Raw genomic sequence first — 19,371 nt, 5'->3', positions numbered from 1 at the left:
ATTTTCAAAAGCTTTGCAGTTTTATGAGGTCCCATTTGTTGATTCTTGATCTTAGAGCATAAGCCATTGGTATTTTGTTCAGGAATTTTCCCCAGTGCCCATGTGTTTGAGACTCTTCCCCAACGTTTCTTCTATTAGTTTGAGTGTATCTGGTTTGATAAGGAGGTCCTTGATCCACTTGGACTTAAGCTTTGTACATGGTGATAAGAATGGTTCGATTTGCATTCTTCTACATGCTGACCTCCAGTTGAACTAGCACCATTTGTTTAAAATTCTCTTTCTTCCATTGGATGGTTTTAGCTCCTTTTTCAAAGATCAAATGGTTATAAGTGTATGGGTTCATTTCTGGGTCTTCAGTTCTGTTCCACTATCTATATGCCTGCCTCTCTACCAATACCATACAGTTTTTATGACTATTGCTCTGTAATACTGCTTGAAGTCAGGGATGGTGACTTTTCCTTCTTTTATTGTTGAGTATAGTTTTTCTCTATCTTGCATTTTTTGTTATTCCAAATGGATTTACAAATTGCTCTCTATCTCTATAAAGAATTGAGTAAGAATTTTGATGAGGATTTCATTGAATCTGTAGATTGTTTTTGGCAAAATGGCCATCTTTATTATATTAATCCTGCCAATCCATGAGCATGGAAGATCTTTCCATCTACTGAGATCTTCCTCAATTTCTTTCTTCAGAGATTTGAAGTTCTTGTCATACAGATCTTTCACTTGCTTGGTTAAAGTCACACCAAAATATTTTATGTAATTTGGGACTATCGTGAAGGGTGTCATTCCCTTAATTTCTTTCTCAGCCTGTTTATCTGTTTATTCTTTGAATCGACGAAGGCTACTGATCTGTTTGAGTTAATTTTATACCTCAACATTTTGCTGAAGTTGTTTATCAGGTTAAGTAGTTCTCTGGTGGAACTTTTGTGGTCGCTAAAGTACACTAATATATCATCTGCAAATAGTGATATTTTTATTTCTTCCCTTCCAATTTGTAACATTTTGAACCTCCTTTTCTGTCTGATTGCTCTGGCTAGGTCTTTGAGTACTATATTGAATAAATAGGGAGAGAGTGAGCAGACTTGTCTAGTCACTGATTTTAGTGGAATTGCTTCAATTTTCTCTCCATTTAGTTTGATGTTAGCTACTGGTTTGCTATATATGGCTTTTACTATGTTTAGATATGGGCCTTGAATTCCCGATCTTTTCTGGATTTTTATCATGAAGGGGTGTTGAATTTTTTCAATGCTTTCTCAGCATCTAATGAAATGACCATGTGGTTCTTATCTTTGAGTTTGTTTATATAGTGGATTACATCGATGGATATTCGTATATTTTACCATCCCTGCATTCCTGGGATGAAGCCTACTTGATCATGATGGATGATTGTTTTGATGTGCCCTTGGATTCGGTTTGCAAGAATTTTATTGAGTATTTTTGTGTCAATATCCGTAAGGTAAATTAGTCTGAATTTCTCTTTCTTTGTTGGATGTTTGTGTTTTTTGGTATAAGAGTAATTGTGGCTTCATAGAAGGAATTTGGTAGTGCTCTGTCTGTTTAAATTTTGTGGAATAGTTTGGCCAGTATTGGTATGAGGTCTTCTATGAAGGTCTGATAGAATTCTGCACTGAACCCATCTGGACCTGGGCTGGTTTTGGTTGGGAGACTTTTAATAACTGCTTCTATTTCTTTAGGAGTTATGGGGCTGTTTAGATGATTTATTTGTTCCTGATTTAACTTTGGTACCTGGTATTTGTCTAGAAAATTGTCCATTTCCTACAGATTTTCCAGTTTTGTTGAATATAGACTTTTGTACTTGGATCTGATTTTATAATTTCATTACTGGTTGCCTATTTCATGCATGCATTTCTTGTAGAAAGGTAATTTTTGCGTTGAAGATCTTGTGTGTGGGTTGTTGTCTCTATCACTCCTTTCTGGCTACAGCAGATGGCCTTTTCAGATTCCATATCCCCAATGCTCCAGGTAACAACTAAGCCAACACCGATTGATTCTTGGGGACCTCCATTATATCTGTGTGTCATATCCTGGATATGACCCCCATCTCTTTCAGTTGCAGATTTCCATAATTCTAATGGCCATTTGGCCATTTCTCCTGCCCTTCCGTATACCTGACTCTGACCTCCCATTCCCCTCACCATCCTCTCTCCCATTCAGTTTACTCCCTCCATCTGTATTTTTAATGACTTTTTAAAATTTCCTCATTTGAACCTACTGTAGCAGGGGTATTCTATATTTCAATTCAATCATAAGTATGTACATACCATTAATGTCCTTTCCAGATTGGGTTACATTACTCAAGTTGATATCCACAGGAAGAGGAACAGAATCAACTATCTAAACCCTTGGGGATCTCAGAGACTGAACCATCAAACAAAGAACATACGTGGGCTGGACCTAGGCCTGTCCACATATATGCAGCAGGTGTGCAGCTTGGTCTGTATGTGGGTACCAAACAACTGGAGTACGGGCTATCCCCAAAATTGTTGTTTTATATGGGATATATTCTTCTACTTGAGTTGCCTTGTCTTGTCTCAGTGGGAGTAGAAAAGCTTAGTCTTGCAGAGACTTAATATGTCAAGGTGAGGGAATACCCAGGGGGCCCCATCCTCTCAGAAGAGAAGGAGATGGGGGTAGGGGAAGTATTGTGGGAAGGGTGACTGGGGGCAGCGTGCAGAATGTAAAGTGAATAAATAAAATAAAATAAAAATGGTAGTGCTTGTATTAAATGAATGATATTATGATTTGTGTCAGAAGTTTAATTGTGTACCTCTAAATAGACATAAAAGTTTTCAGAAATGTGTTTCCAAATGTTAACTGTAGTTTTTTTCTAGGAAGAATCTATATATTTTGAGACTTTAATATGAGGGGATACTAATTTCTTCTTACCTTCTTTGTCAAATAATGTAATTAAGCAGTTGTGGTTTTGCTTTGCTTTGTTTTTAAAGGGAGGTGTGTATCTTCACTCTTCTTGATGTGAATATCCAGATTTTTTATTTTGTTTACTTTTGTCAGCAACGTTTCATTAACAGGCTGTCTTCTCTCGAATGTTTGTTTTTGGTATCTTTGTCTAAAATCAGGTGGCTGTAGCTGTGTTGATTTATTTCTAGCTCCTCTATTTTACTGTATCTATGCATCATTTGCTATGCCAAGAACTATGATGCTTTTGGTACAATGATTTTGGAATATATGAAATCAAACGCTATGTTGTTTAGGATGCTTTGGCTTCCTGACTATTTTTGAGCTTTTGTATGAACAGTAAAATATTTTTTGTGTGTCTTTGAAGACTATCATTTAAACTTTTCTAGGATTTTATTGAATCTGTAGAACTTTTCTGGTTTTGTAATATTTTCATAATATTCATCCTGCCAGTCTGTTGTCATAGGGTATCTTCCCATGTTCTAGAATAAAGAATCTTCATTTTTCTCTTTCCAGTATTTTAAAGTTTTCATTTCATAGGCATTTCACTACAGTGAATGTCTCTTAAAACAAAGACTGCAGAGATTTCTGTAGTAACCATCAGGAAGGGTAGCGATGTGGAGTGACTGTCACACGTCTGTGCACAGTGCAAGAACCAACATGTGTGTGTAAGGAACAGAGTCATGTTTCATGAGTAGTCTATGAGTTCAGTGTGAAATAATGCTTCTTGATTTGTAATCACTGATTTATTACTATTTCAGACAGCAGTGCATCTTAATAGAATTGCAAAAGGTCATATCTGAGCAATTCCAATGTAATTTTATCTATTTAGATTGTTACTACATAAAAAGTTTTATGTGGGAATACTGCCATGGCAGAAGATTAGAAAAAATGTAACTTCTGAATCCTGTTGTACTCTTCCTCTGGATATTTTCTGATACATGAGATACATGTTTTTGGGTTGTTGATACTAAGTTTCTTAGAGAGCCTCTGGAAACTCTGTGCTTTGCTTTTGAAACTTAGTTTAAATTTAGATACAGAATTCTGTAGAGTCATGGGATGGGTCAGCCTACTTGCTGGTAGGAGACCACTCAGACCTTCTCAATGTTCCCCTGACCAGAGCCATCCCCTAAGGGGACCTAGGCAATTTTTCTCCATTAATTAATTAATTTATTCATTTTACATCCTGATCACTGCCTCTACCAGTCTCTCTTCATAGGTCTCTCCTCCCACCCTCATCTCCTTCTCCTCTGAAGGATGGAGCCATCACTGTTATTTTTCCACTCTGGCACATCAAGTCTCTGCAGGTTTGGGCACATGCTCTCCCATTGAGGCCAGAAAAGACATCCCAATTAGGGGAATGAATTCCACAGAGAGATTGCGTTAGGGATACCCCTACTCCAGTTGTTGGGGATCCACATGGAGACTAACTGCACATCTGCTGTATATTTGCCAGAGACCTTGGTCTTACCCGTGCATGCTCTTTGATTGATGGTTCAGTCTCTAAGAGCCCTTAAACTCCAGCTTAGTTGACTCTGTTGGTCTTCTTGTGAAATTTCTATCCCCTTCATGGGAGGGGCAAAGTTATTTCTAACATGACTTTTTAAGTTGTTCTGAACTCTTCTGCAAGCTCATTTGCCTCTTTCCATACATTATTTTAACAACATACTATTTAGTGGACACTCTGATAACCATATGACGTTTTATAAGGCACACTTTACTTTATGAGCTTCTTAATATAGCAAGATGGTTGTCCATCAAATGATGATGTATAATCCTTATAATAGGTGGTGGTAATGAGGTGAAGGTGAAATAACATAGAAGGGGGAGAATCTGGGGCCCTTTAGAAAAGCGGGGAGTGGTTCCAGAAGGAGACCACATGCACACAAAGCTGATGAAGATAAAGATAAAATAGGAAAGGATTTCCTGTAGGTTCTTCAGTGTGAAGACTGCAAATGAGGAATGACTTGGCGTCTTAGGGAGGTCCAGACTGAGCACATCCTGTTGTCTACCTCAGGACAGTATGTGTTTCCTCTAGATGTTTTGATATAAAAGAAAACTTAATACAACTTACCTACAATCTTTATAGATATGATATATTTAGGGTTTTTTGTTTTTGTTAGTTTGTTTGCTGTTTGGTTGGTTTGCTTCTGTCCATAAAGTCTATAAAGTAACACAGCAATCTTTTTGAGGGTAGCATAGTGAAAAGGCTGTTAATCTTTAGGTTTACACACCTCCCTGCTCTGCTTGCTACTAACAATGTGACTTTAAACTACTTACTTCAAGTTTCTGAGCTTGAATTACTCTATTACTAAAACAGAAAAACAATACATTTTGGAGTTTTCTTGAGGACTAAATCATTAAATTTTTTAAAGATGCTTAGAAAAGTATGAGACTCAATTATTTCTCCCAGTAGATAGTAGCTACTGTTAGGATGATTGATATCAGAAGGCACCACACTAGCTTCCGAAGGAGGGAAGCAACCAATAGTTCTACCCAGCTATGATTACCATGAACCACAATAAGGGACAGCTTAGTACTATAACACTTAGGGTACAGTAGTGGCACTAATACCCTGGCTGTAACAGCAGCTCTTTATTTGGGCATAAGACTGCCCCCAAAAAAGGGAAATCATTCTGGGTACTGGAATCCTATCCAACTACTCAGAACTAGTGGAGTCCTAGACCTTGGAAGAGAACCTGTAATTATCATGGAACTAAGCGAGCATTCTCCATAACTACACTCTAAGTATTCATTAACTATCCGCAGATAAGTGTGATCTTCACCCCTCATCAAGGAAACGTCTCTTTGTAACAGAGACAATACAAGAAACCACCCGCAATCAAAATTTAGAAGTCTGAAGTTTAGCCCCAATACATGAACCTATGAAAAACAACTCCTACACCAGAAGCTCAGGAACATTGAAGGAGTTTGGAAACAAAGAATGAATGAGAGAGCCAGGGAATCAGAGTGCTTGCTGTGGAATTGTTTCTCCTAGTAATGTCAAAAGCTTCAGGCCTAAAGTCTCACCAAGATGAATGCTTCAAATTGAGCTTAACAGCAAAAATCAAAATAGTGAGTTAAACTCCATGGAGAGAAAGCCTGCTAGACCCCAGTCATGTACAAAGAAATACAGGCAACTAAAGGTTACTGAACATGGTGAAAATGAATCAAATGAAGAGATATGGTGACCATTTCACAGTCAAAAACTCTGACCTAGAATTGTTCCTATCTGAAAGAACTGCAGGGAAAAAAATGGAGAAAAGCCTGAGGACACAGAGGTCCAGTGATGGACCCAAAGTGGGATCCAGCTCAAGGTGAGGCCCCAAGGCCTGACACTAATGTTATGGTGTTGTTACAAACTGGGGCCTATCTTGACTGCCCTCTGAAAGGCCCAACAAGCAGTTGAAAGAGTCAGATGCAGATATTTACACCCAACCAATGGACAGAAGCTGCTGACCCCTGTGATTGAATTAGGGAAAAGCTGGAAGAAGCTGAGGAGGAGGGCGACCCTACAGCAAGACCAGCAATCTCAACTAACCTGGAATCCCTGGATCTCTTAGACACTGAGCCACCAAACAGGCAACATAACCAGCATAACACATATACAGCAGAGAACTGCCAGGTCTGGATTCAATCAGAGAAAATGTACCTAACTCTTGAGAGACTTGGAGCCCCAGGTAGTGGAGAAGTCTGGTCGTGTAGAGAGGTGGCGATGTCCTCTTGGAGACGTGGGGGTGAGGGCAGTGTGGGATGTGGAACAATCAAAGGGAGGGGGATAAATGTTGGACTGTAAAAAAGATTAAAGAATTAAGGAATAAAAAAAATAATAATAAAAAGAGAAAGAAACACAAGTGGTTACCTAATACCCAATTTTCAGCCTTGAAAACACACACACACACACACACACACACACACACACACACACACACACACACACACACACACATATATATATATATATATATATATATATATGAATGTATTCATGAAACAACATTAAACGAAAAAGTCATAGATTTGAAAGAAAGCAATAGGTGGCATCTGGGCATCTGGGAAGGTTTAAAGGGAGGGATGGGGAGAGGGAAGTAATATATTATTATCTGAAAAATAAATAATAAAACTAAAATATATAAATTGTATTGTATTTAACGAGTCATACAACACTGACAACTTGATTTGTTGTTTGTAAATTACTGAGACTCCCACATTAAGATTCTTGACAGTACTTTTCTTTTTTTTTAATAGCCAAAATGTCAAATCATATCCAACGTGTTAGATGCTGCTCATCAATTTATAAAGGAAGTAAATCCACCCAATGAAGGAAAAAATCCTACAGAAGCATCCAGTAAAAGTCAGCAGAAACCCAAAGCCCTGCTTCTTCAGAAGAGCTCTGAGGTAAACTGAGGAAGACAAAGGAGGATATCTCCTGTCCTATGTGCAGTGACTGCTGTTTATATCTCTCACCACAGATGCACATTTGGGGATGTTATTTTATCATATTGCTAATTAGTATTTAACTCTTTTAGTAATTGAACAAATTTAGACTAAAAAACTAATTCTAAGATTACTTTGATTCCACTGAAAACTATTGTTTTTGGTGAAAACAATTTTTTGACAATATGACTTTTGAGAATTTTGACCATGTCAGGAATTGTATGAAGGTTGGAGAGAAACATTCAAGTAAAAACCAGGATGTAACATATCAATTTTGTATTAGTTAGAACTTGCTTTTAGTATATTTCTTTATATACTCAAAATATAAAAGTTGAGGTGACAAGCAAATTCAGCAGTGTGAAAAGGAAGATGGATCCTAAAATCTGGCAGTTATTTAGATTAACTACTGATCACACAATGTGCTACACAAACTTTTATGTTATAGTTAGGGTTAGGGTCACTTTCATGAAATTGATTGACCATTTTCCTTACTTGTTAAGGGAAGCTACTATATTCTAATGATGTACTAATGAAATGATATAAAACAGTATTCACACAAGATTTATTGTACGGGATCTGTAGAGTAAACTGCTTCAGAAATAAGCTAAAGAAGAAAACAAGCAAGCAAGCAAACAGAAAAGAGGTCTCAGAGGAGTTAATCATTGTAACTAGTCCTAGTGGAGAATTCTGTAGGAAGGTAATATTGGAGAAATTGAATGGCATGAGCAAAATGGCTGTGAAAAAACTATGCAAAGGGCTCACAATTAGTGTAAAGTCCCGATGAGGAAATGTCCATAATAGTTCTCAAGTCTCCAAGATCCTAAGGTTAGCTGGAGCAGTGAATGACCGAGGAGGTAAGAGTGTAGAACAAGGAAGGAGAAGATTCTTCCAAAGCTTTGTAGATGCTGAGAGAATTTGTATTTCAGAGTAGCCAAAGTTTTCGATACACTAAGAACATGAGGTTTATATTAGAATACATAAAATTACAGGTACATACATATCTATACTCATATCAACTGGTGTGATTTCATGCCTATAATTTTGTAATTCAGGAGTCCAAAGTAGATACCTCTCAAGTTTGAGACCAATCTTGGCTACATAGAGAATGAGACCCTGTCTTGTATCAAGAAAACTGCTGTAATGTGGGAAGGTTGCAAGTAGCAGAGGATTGGGGATGGAGAAAGGATAGATAATATGTACAGAACCAGAACATCTGTAGAAGGGATGACCGGGGATAAAATGAAGTCATTGGATTTAAAGGATCTTACAGTGATAACTTCTGATCAAACCATTTATAACTGCCAATAGAGTTTTAAAGAACACAATAGAGCATTTAAATGAGGGTTATATAAAAATCTATCCTTCAGAGTTAAATGCATTTTTTCATGTCCTTCTAAGATGCAGGTAATTTAATAAACAGTCTTTGCTACATTTTTAACTGGTTAGGTAGAAACTACAGCCACAGAAGGAGGGAAAGATGGAAATCCAAGGTACAAGACCATGTGGGAAATGCCTTTTGATGAAGAAGCATCTGCTCAGTCCTTCCGAGAAGCCTTAACACAGTGGAGAGCTGGGCATCAGGAGGACAACAAGGAGGAGGATGTGCATGCAAAAAAACCAGGTATGGATATTGTTCAAGTAATCATTCAACAAAATGAAGATGTGTTCATTGCTTTCCACTCCTGACAGTACAAATGCAAGACTTAAAAACAAATGAATACTTTGCTACAGCTTCTCGGGGGAGCTTAATATACACACTAGGTGGTCAATGGTGAGTTGTTTAATATTTATAAAGTCTGGAGTTGATCATGGGTTGATATTTACCTGGTTTTTATGTAAATTCAGATCATAGGATTGAAGTCAAAACTTTTCTTTTCCTATAAGGAAACAGTGGTTAGAAAACTATTTCATTTGAGATCTACTGTTGCAGTGTTTCAGGTTGGCAGAGTCTGCGGGGCTGGTCAGCAAAGGACACTTTGTATGCCTTAGATCAGTAAGTTTCTTTTCAGTGTGGACAAATCTCCAACAAAGCAACCTGAAGGAGAAATTATTTATCTTGGCTCACAGTTGGAGACAAGACAGCCCATCAAGGTAGGAGAAATACAGCAGCAGGTGACTCCAAAGCAGCAGGAGCAGATGGCTGGACCCCTCATTTCTTACATCACTGTAAAACAGGCCTGCGACCCAAGACAGGAAGTAGGTGCTGATAGAAACCACACAGCATGCCTCCCTGAGAATTACTTTTTCTGGTGAGGTCTCAACCTCCCAAACTGCACTGGCTCCAAAAATCACACCATAAATAGAAAGGGTGGAGAGACAAGTGTTTGCATGGAAATCTTAAGCTGTAACTTGAAGGTTGAGCATATGACCACAATGAACCTCAGTGTGTTTTTTCATCTAGAAAAGCTATTTCTCTGAAAGTTTTTAATCTCAGTTTTAGGTTCAAATATGAAACAATGGGTTTCATTATGACATATTCAACAAACTGTGATAGCTAATTTTTGTGTCAACTTGCCACAAACTATAATCATTTGAGAGGGGAAAAAACCCTCAGTTGGTCAAATGCCTCCGTTAGATTGGCCTGTAAGGCAAGTCTATGGGGCATTTCTTAAATTATTGATTCATGCAGGAAGGTCAAGCCTGCTGTGAATGGGGCTACCTCTAAGATGGTTCTGTATGAAGGCTAAGCAAACCACAAGAGACAAACCACTCAGCAGCATTCCTTCAGGGCCTCTTCATCAGTTTCTGCTTCCAGGTTCCTGTCCTGTTTGTGTTCTTGCCCTGATTCTGTCAATGATTAACAGAGACGTGTAAGTGAAGTAAACTCTTTATACTACAACTCACTTTTTAGCCATAGTGTTTCATGGCAGGAATAGCAACCCTAAACCAGCCTCAATGGGAGCAAAAGTTATCCAGGGCATGCAATGAAACGAAAGGCAATGCCCTGAGCTTCAGAAACCTTCTTAAACTCTAACTTTGAGCCTATACTGGTTTATTAAAAATAAAGTGAAAGATGATAACTTGTTTTAATTTTTTCTCATATTGGCTTCATTGGAAATATGGGTCCAATATTGACTTATTTCCTTAGACATAAATTATTGAAAGAATCTTACCCCACAAGACTTAATGGTGATATAAAAATTGATAGGTTAGTACATAAGTAGATCCTAGAATTTTCTCTTCCTTCCCTAATCATTTATATGCTAAAATGAAATGCCTGAACCTAATACTTTATGGAATTATAAAAATGTCATCAATCCTCATTTAGCGCAAAATCCAGCATTCAGTGGATGATTCAGACCATTATAAAGTTTATCAAACTAACCACAGTTGCTTTGTAGATTCTATATATTTACTTGAAAAGGTATCAGCATTTACAACTGAAAAGACACCCTTTATCTATTACAGAACTTGACAAACTTTTGCTGTAAGCAAGTTCATGGTTCCTGTCACCAATCTTCTAAATAGAGAAAGGAAAAGGTCAGAGACAGCACATGAATGTATTGCGGTGCTGCAATAAAACCTTCTATTCATGAACACAAATTTAGAAATAGGCAAACAACATGTCACACTTAGACTGCTAGCTCTATTGCTAGGCTCAGTAAATGCATTTTTTTCTATTTCTGTCACCAGATATAATAAGAAGTAGAAGTATAATTCATGGTTTTTCTCCATGAGCTGTATGAGTTCTGCGCACATGGAAGCTGTGTTAAGGTTACTATTGCTGCAATGAAACATTGTGACCAAAAGTTAGAGTGGAAAGAGTTTATTTCACTTATACCTGTTTATCATTGAAATGAGTCAGGGCTAGGATGTTCTCATGATCTAATTACAATATCCCTCAGGTTTTGTAGCATTGTGCAGATGGCAACACCTTGGTTTCCTTCTATTTCCCAAGAGCCAGTGATTAGCTATTAGATGGATATCATTAGGGTAATTTGGTTACACATAGAATGGTTGTAGTGAATTTTTTTATCCTAAAAGCTATAGTGATTTATTATCATGAAAATATATTTCTGCTACAGATATTTTATTCTGCCTATGTTATATGTCCTATGTAATCCCTATTTATTACCATAGTATCCCCAGAGAATATTGTCTCATATCACTATGAGAAAAGTGTAGTTACATCCATGGAATTCATTTCTCTCTCTTTTTTAAAGATTTATCCATTTATTATATATAAGTACACTGTAGCTGTCTTCAGATAAACCAGAAGAGGGCATCGGATCTCTTTACAGATGGTTGTGAGCCACCATGTGATTGCTGGGAATTGAACTCAGGACCTCTGGAAGAGCAGTCGGTGCTCTTAACCACTGAGCCATCTCTCCAGCCCCAGAATTCATTTCTCTTAACATGTGTCATATTTTCTAGAAATTCTAATCTTAATATTTCCCTGTAATAGTTAACACAAGGTTCAACATGATCCTGGTTAGGAGACAGTACCTCATGAGTTTGGGTATTTTTCCTTCCGGCTACTGTTATGATCTATGAAACTCCTGTCATGTTTCCCCTACAACAGGAAGAACAAACTACTCTCTGATGTTTTGAAGTTTGTCACCATGAAGTGTCACTTTCCTGTCTTTGTTAGAGCACAGTTAAAGAAGTAATTCTGCCATTGCTACACCACAAAGATGAGACTGATTGGAACCCACATATAAATGGTGGTGGGTGGCAGATGTCTTCTGTCTAACATTTTCGTAGGGGAATGGGAATCCCAGGGAAGAAAGGAATTATGTGGCTTTACAGAATTTGAAGAATATATTTAACTGAGAGTTTTGAAAAGAGAAAATGTTTTTATTTTCTGTGTTATTTTCATTTTCTGTTTTGCTGTGATAGACCAGCAAAGACTAAGGTGTATTTAGGATAAGTAGTTGGGGGAAAATGCTATGATAATCTGATGGATGTTTGGAAATAAAAGTTGAAATGTTTTGTATGGAGCGATTGTTTTTATCACTTATTCTCATTCTTCCTTACAATGAAACTCCTTTGTAGAAATAGTTACAAGAAGGACTGTTATTGGCATTTTTAATTTTGATTCTCTGAAAAATATTAAACATTTTATTAGTAATATAATGTGTGATTTTAAATATTTTAATTTCATTTTAGTTTTTATATTCTATATTAAAATGGGTATAACAGAAGGATTGTGAATTTTATACAGCACATGGAGGAAAAGACTAGTAAGCATCTGTCATTCTCCCATGTCATATGACTGCTCTCTGTTTTCTCAAGCTCCTCCAGGGTCTTTCGTGCGTGTGTGTGTGTGTGTGTGTGTGTGTGTGTGTTTGTTTGTGAATGTGTGTGTGTATGGAATTATGTTATTTATATTTTATATCTCATATGACTCAGTATTATTTATATGGAATTCATGCACAAAAATGTGTTTGGTTATAATTCATGTACTTTCAATGTTTGTTAATCTATTTTATGTGAATGTTCCACTATGTTTGTTTCAATGTTGATTTTTTAAAATGTATTTCCCATTTTGAGCATGTCAAATATTACTACCATAATTTTTTTTTTGTGTGTGTAGGTCTTGAAGTAGGCCCTATATACATTTCCAAGTATGTCATCACTTGAGAGAAAACTAGCTGGTTTGTCAGGAATATATATGTTCTCAAGTAAACTAGATAAAGATGAACTATTACGAAAACTATTTTCAACATTTTATACTCCATTGCAACATTTTAATCTGAAGTGCATACGAGTTTTCTGTTGAATTTCATTATCACCAACACTTAATATTGCCAGGCACTTAAGATTATACTCAAATAATGGAGATAAGTACTATGTTTAATACATGCAGCTTTTATTATGAATTACATTAAGCATCCTTGTGTTCCACGGCTATTTAGCAGAGTCCTGTGCTTTAACTTCCCCAGTTCTCAGATATTTTTATCACTGATTTCTACCTTAATTCATTTCAGTCAACCAAAACTTTTTTTTCTTCAGTGTGAATGTTAGGTGCTTTTGCTGGCCAGAGGCCATTATGTGAGCTAAAGTTCTTCTCCCTCTGACCTCCCTGTTGACATTTTCCCATTGGCTTGCTTGGGTTCCTCTACTCTGGTCTCCTGGGTATTCCTCAGATTCTTCAGGCATCCATTTACTTTAGGATTTTGTGTTATATGTTAAGAAAAATGCTTGTGTTTTCAAAAGAATGAGTGGTAGAGAATCTCACCCAAAGTCTCAGAAGAGAAGATTGTTGAGCCAGAAGCAATATGGTAAAACAAAACTCATGAGATCTTTCTGTCTGGAAGCCACAGTTCGTGCATCTTTATGCCCTTCAGTTGAGGAGCAAAGTGTCTTGCTGAGTGTATAGGGAAGATTCTTCTCCTAGCAGTAGATGTTTGTTATTAGAATTGATTATCACAGACATTGATAAACACATGAATGTTGAATGTAATTTAAAAAAAAATCGTCAACCGAAGAGTACACATTGAGGGACCCATGGTTCCAGCCGCTTGTCAGGCATCAATGGGAGGAGAGGCCCTTGGTCATGTGAAAGCTTGATGCCCAGTGGGAGAATGCCATTGTTTGAGAGGTGGGAAGGTGTGGGTTGGGGAGTACCCTCATAAAAGCAGTGGGAGGGGGTTATGGGAGATGGGGGAATGGGGAAAGGTTATAACATTTGAAATGTAAATACATAAAATATTCAAAAACAAAACAAAACAAAACAAAACAAAATAACAGCAGAAAAACATGCTTTAGCCTACTCAGGAGTTCTGCTCGAGTTCCTGGCTAGGCTATGAGATCAGCTGCCACCAGTCTTTCTCAGCTTTGTCAATGTAAGCTGACCATGTTTCCTGGGGGTGGAGGTGGTGGGGAGGGAAGATCGCTCTCCCAGCCCCTCCAAGCTATTTTTGCCAAGGATCCAATATCTGCCCCAGCTGCCCTCTTAGCTCTGAATATAGAAAACACTAGACAGTTGTTTATCATCATCATCATCATCATCATCATCATCATCATCATCATCATCATCATCATCATCATCTTCATCATCATCACCATCATCATCATCATTATTATCATTATTATATTTTTGTATTTAAATTTCAAATGTTATTCTCTTTCCCAGTTTCCAGTCCATAAGCCCTGGCCCCCTCCCCTCCCCCTTCTATAAGGGTGTTTTCCCCTCCCCAACCACTCTTTCTTACCACCTCCCTGCCCAGACATTCTCTTATTTTGGGGGTCCAGTTTTGGCAGGACCAAGGGCTTCTCCTCACATTGGTACCCAACAAGGCCATCCTCTGCTACATATGCACCTGGAACCATGAGTCTTTCCATGTATATTCTTTGGGTGGTGGTTTAGTCCCTGGGAACTCTTGTTGGTTGTTCTTATGGGGTTGCAAACCCCTTCAGCTCCTTCTAGCCTTTCTCCAACTCCTCCAATGGGCACCCTGTTCTCAGTTCAGTGGTTTGCTGCTAGCGTTCGTCTCTGTATTTGTCATGCTCTGACTGAGCCTCTCAGGAGAAAGGCTATATAAAGCTCCTGTCAGAATTCCCTTCTTGGCTTTATCATTATTTAGACAGTTTTATTATTTTAAAACAAGCCAGATAACTCAATGACTGCGAGAAGAATTTCTTGTCCAGATCCTATCAGCTAGCTCCCTCCAACCTCTTTGGCCCCACCTCGTGGAGGTAACAAACTCTAGGAGCCCCAAGACCTATATGACTGTAGCTTTCTTGTCCATCATTCCAAAGCCTGGTCCGAGTTCCCCTTTCCTTGCATCCCTTTTTTCTCCTGGGACCCAGAAGTCCCACCTTTTTCCTTTCACCCAGCAATTGGTTTCTGCCTCTTTTATTGACACTATCTAGAATCAATTAGGGAAACAATACTTCCCTCTACATCTCACCTTTTCTGTCCAATAAGAAAGCAAAACAAAAACAACAAAAAGCCCCCCAAAAAGCCCAAACAACAACAAACCAAACCAAACTCTTCTCCCATATACACATTGAACAAAACCATAACAATTAAGTAAATTACACAGTATGAAGTACAATAACATCTAGTCTATCAATTTGTCAATTAGATAAAGTATTCTACTGTATTTCTTTACTGAAAAAATTATGATTCTACCCCTGGATTATGTTTAGAATTTTAGCCTGTAACAACATTGAAAAACCATGTCATCTACTCTATAACATCTCTCTATGTTAAGCAACTTGAATTTGAGTATGAAACTTAAACTAGTCTCCAACCCCATCAGAAATTTGAGAACAACCAAATATTACCTGAAAACATAGGATGTGCAAATAGTTTTCACATCTTAACCAGTTTGTAGACATAGCTTGAGTACCTGGACAGTCTCTCATTCCTCAAAATTTTGGAGCATCAGTCTATAGCAGACCTATAAAGCATCTGACAGACCTATAAAGCAGACATTTGAAGGGCCTCTGACCCTGTCTCCACAAAGTCAGTAGTTGAATATTCTGTAAAATGTGTCTTTTTTTGGACAGTATTGCTTGTAGATGAAATGGGTAATTTGTACCCAGTGGCTGTCTTGCCATGAAAGCAATCTCTCCTGCAGGTGAAGATGTTCAAATCTTCTTTGGACAAAGAAGGTGGTGTTGTCGGGAGCAGACATATCTCTAGTTAAATGATCTTTAATAATGAAATGGCCTTAGCTGTTTTACTTTGTGGACGTTTGACAGCTTGAAGACTATTTATATTAGGTAATTAGGGAAACAACACTTCTTTCTACACATGAAGACCACATCTTATCTTTGTTTTCTGAGATTGTGCCATTGGTGAATGGAGAAAAGTAAAACACGGGTCACTTGTTTTAGCCCTGCACTTCTTACAACTTTGTTTAGTATAAAGTACAATACTCAAGTACAGTGCTTCCTCTCTCTGAAAAAAATATCTAGGTAACCTCCCTTCCTCCACCTTTCAGCTCTTTTGCTCCCATTCTTTTAGGTTCAGGTCATCATCTATCATGATTTTATTCATAATTCACACTCATAATCTTAACTCTTTCTCTTCTTTTATGTCGTAGATAATGGTTGTTACTCTCTCCAAATTTCCACTCTTTCTTTTTCTCAATACTACAATACTCTTGGGTAGTTGGGAACTAAGTTCCTCTGGTTTATTTAGCTGCTGGCATTTGACTATTGGTGAATGCTAATCACTAAAGTCTGCAATATGAGGTTAGGACTAGCATGGTGTTGTGGTGTTAGAATACCTTAAAAAATGTTTTTAAACTTTACAACTTCCCTTTCCTCTTTTTCTTGGAGGATTCTATACTGGTGCTGTCTGTAGTCTACATAGAGGATAGTATCTGGAGGTGAGAGTGTCTACCACTTCTGGGTTAGGCCAAAGCTTGATCAGTTTCAAATAGCTCTGAGTAGTTTTTGGTTTGTGGTGCTTCAGAAATAATAGTAATTGGGACATCAAAAGCAAACGTTCATGGTGGTAATATTCTCAGTATGAATGAGATAACATATATTATAAATTATTTTCTATTCCCTGTAATATGTAACTATTATCAGAAAGCTATAATATATTTGGTGTGTATGCAGTGCTGTGTGGGTAGAATGCACAAGTACTCTGTATTTACCTTTCTCATTTAAGATAATATTTCATGTGGAAAGCTTTTGAATCATAAAATCATTTCATTTCTAGAGATTTTGAAAAAAATTGTCCAAAGAATGATTTATTAAAATCACTTTTAAAAAAGCATTTATAATTATTTACATCTTAGCCTCAGTATTGTATTAATATCATATATCATAGCACGATAATAATTAACTTTACAGGGATAAATGCCAAAGAATAACCCTTCCTAAACAATTGATACAATTCTTTATCTAAAGAAAATATATGAGAGTTCATAGGCCTGGCTACATTAATTATGTGCAGTGTTTATTTTTGTAGAATCGGTGGAAGAATGTGAAGTACAAACTAATTTGAAAATTTGGGCAGAACCAATTAATATCGAATTCACAGAAGACAGTCTGTCGTACATGGAAAAATTATGGCTTAAAAAATACAGAAGGTATTCAGTAGAATTTTAATATTACCATTTCTTATGAAATAGAAGTTATTTTTATTTCATTTTGTCAGTATTTGTAAGTCTATTTCACATTTGCATGACTAATTTTAAAGCAGTTTTAAAATTCCATGAAGCTTTAACTATATTAGCAACAGTTTTAATTACTTAAATTTATATATACACATAAATGGTGCATTTTAATCTTGAGAAATTTAAAATGATGTTTCTTGGAAAAGACAAAAATTAAGTATGAAATTTAAAAATAATAACAAAAGTATACAATACACAAAGATTTCATTTAAAATGGCTTTGCTATGTTTTGGTATAGATATTTGAGACTTACAAATATATTAAATAAAAACATTTTTAAAATTAAATTAATTTAAAATTGATTAGATCTTTAACTTTATAACCTTTATTGGATAGTTTATGTACTTACATTTTCAATGTTATCCCCTTTTCAGGTTCTTCTCTCTCCCATTCCTCTTCCCCCTACTATTATGAGGATGTTCCCCCTCCCACTTACCCACTCCCACCTCAAAACCCTAACATTCGCCTACACTGGGGAATCAAGCCTTCACAGGACCAAGGGCTTCTCCTCCTATTGATGCCAGACAATGCCATCCTCTGCTACATATATAGCTGCAGCTATGGCTCCCCCCATGTATACTCTTTGGTTGGTGGTTTAGTCCCTTGGAGCTCTGGGGGTCTGGTTGATTTATATTGCTGTTCTTCCTAAGGGGTTGCAAACCCCTTTAGGTCTTTCATTCTTTTCTCTATCTCCTTTATTGAGGTTACTGTGCTCAGTCCAGGTTGGGGGAAAGCATCTTAATCTATATCAGTAAGGCTCTGGCAGAGCCTTTCAGGAGACATTCATATTAGGTTCCTGTCAGCAAGCACTTCTTGGCATCAGCAGTAGTGACTGGGTTTGGTGGCTGCATGTGGGATGGATCCACAGGTGGGGCAGTCTCTGGGTTGCCTTTCCTTTAGTCTCTGCTCCACTCACTTTAATTAATTATAATCAGTTCATTTTTCTTTTTTAAATTTCTATTTATATTTATTTTTTAATTCATTTTACATCTCAATTACAGCCCCTCTCCCTCCTGTCTACCCAGTCTTACCCTTACAATACCCCTTCTCCCACTTCTGAGGAGAAGGGGAGCTTGGCTTGGGTACCACCTTACCCTGAACATCTAATCCCAACAGTTATAGGCACATCCTCTTCCCCTGAGGCACAACAAGGCAGTCCAAGTAGAGGGAAATATAATACAATGGCAGGGAACAGAGTTAGAGACAGCCCTTGCTCCCCTTATTAGGGGACTCACATGAAGACAAAGCTGTGCATCTGCGACAAACATGTAGTGTGTCTAAGTCCAGCTCCTGCATGCTTCCTGGTTGTGCAGACCAGACCCTGAGAACCCCCATGGTCCCAGGTTTGTTAACTCTCTGGGTCTTCTTGTGTTATCCGTACTCCCGTGGACTTGATCACTTATCTTTCCCACTCTTGCACAAGACTGACAAAGCTCTGCCAGGTTTTTGGCTGCGGGTCTCTGCATCTGCCTCCATCTGCTGCCTGATGAATACTCTCAGAAGACAGTTATGCTAGGTTCCTATTTGCAAGCATAGTAGGCTATTACTAATAGTGTCTGTCAGTGGTTGGCTCTCTCACATGGGTGTCATGTAGCAGCAATCATTGGATGCCTGTTTCCCCAGTCTCTGTTCCGTCTTTATCCCTGCACATTTTGGGGGGGAGACAAATTTCAGGTTGAAGGTTTTGTGGGTGTATTGATAGCTCCATCCATCATTTGGAAGACCTCCTGGATATAGGGGTGACCATATCAGTCTCCATATCCCCCTCTGATAGAAATCTAACCTAGGGTCACCTGCACAAACTCCTAGTACTCTCTCCTGTCCCAGACCTCCAGGTTGTCAACAGAGATGGCCAGAGTCGATTTCCATTCTCAATCCAAACCCTCTCACCCTGCCCCCAAGATCACCA

The 19,371-nt window shown here is 37.7% G+C and overlaps 1 protein-coding gene across 18 annotated transcripts in view; it reads left to right on the top strand.

Annotated features, from left to right (window-relative positions):
- Nucleotides 1-19,371, top strand: part of Zbbx (zinc finger, B-box domain containing) — a 104,051-nt gene that overhangs the window by 38,527 nt on the left and 46,153 nt on the right. For 9 of the 18 annotated variants that reach the window (NM_001029922.2, XM_087627012.1, XM_087627005.1 and 6 more), the window contains 3 exon segments: nt 7,189-7,338; nt 8,824-8,998; nt 17,255-17,375. In NM_001029922.2, the coding sequence (NP_001025093.2) occupies nt 7,189-7,338; nt 8,824-8,998; nt 17,255-17,375 (446 nt within the window). 18 annotated transcript variants of the gene reach the window in all.

Source organism: Rattus norvegicus, chromosome 2 (genome assembly GCF_021556685.1).
Source record: "Rattus norvegicus strain SHRSP/BbbUtx chromosome 2, alternate assembly SHRSP_T2T, whole genome shotgun sequence".
NCBI classification, from domain to species: domain Eukaryota; kingdom Metazoa; phylum Chordata; class Mammalia; order Rodentia; family Muridae; genus Rattus; species Rattus norvegicus.
The sequence above is the reverse complement of the archived record's forward strand: the minus strand, read 5'-3'. Positions and strand labels throughout refer to the sequence as shown.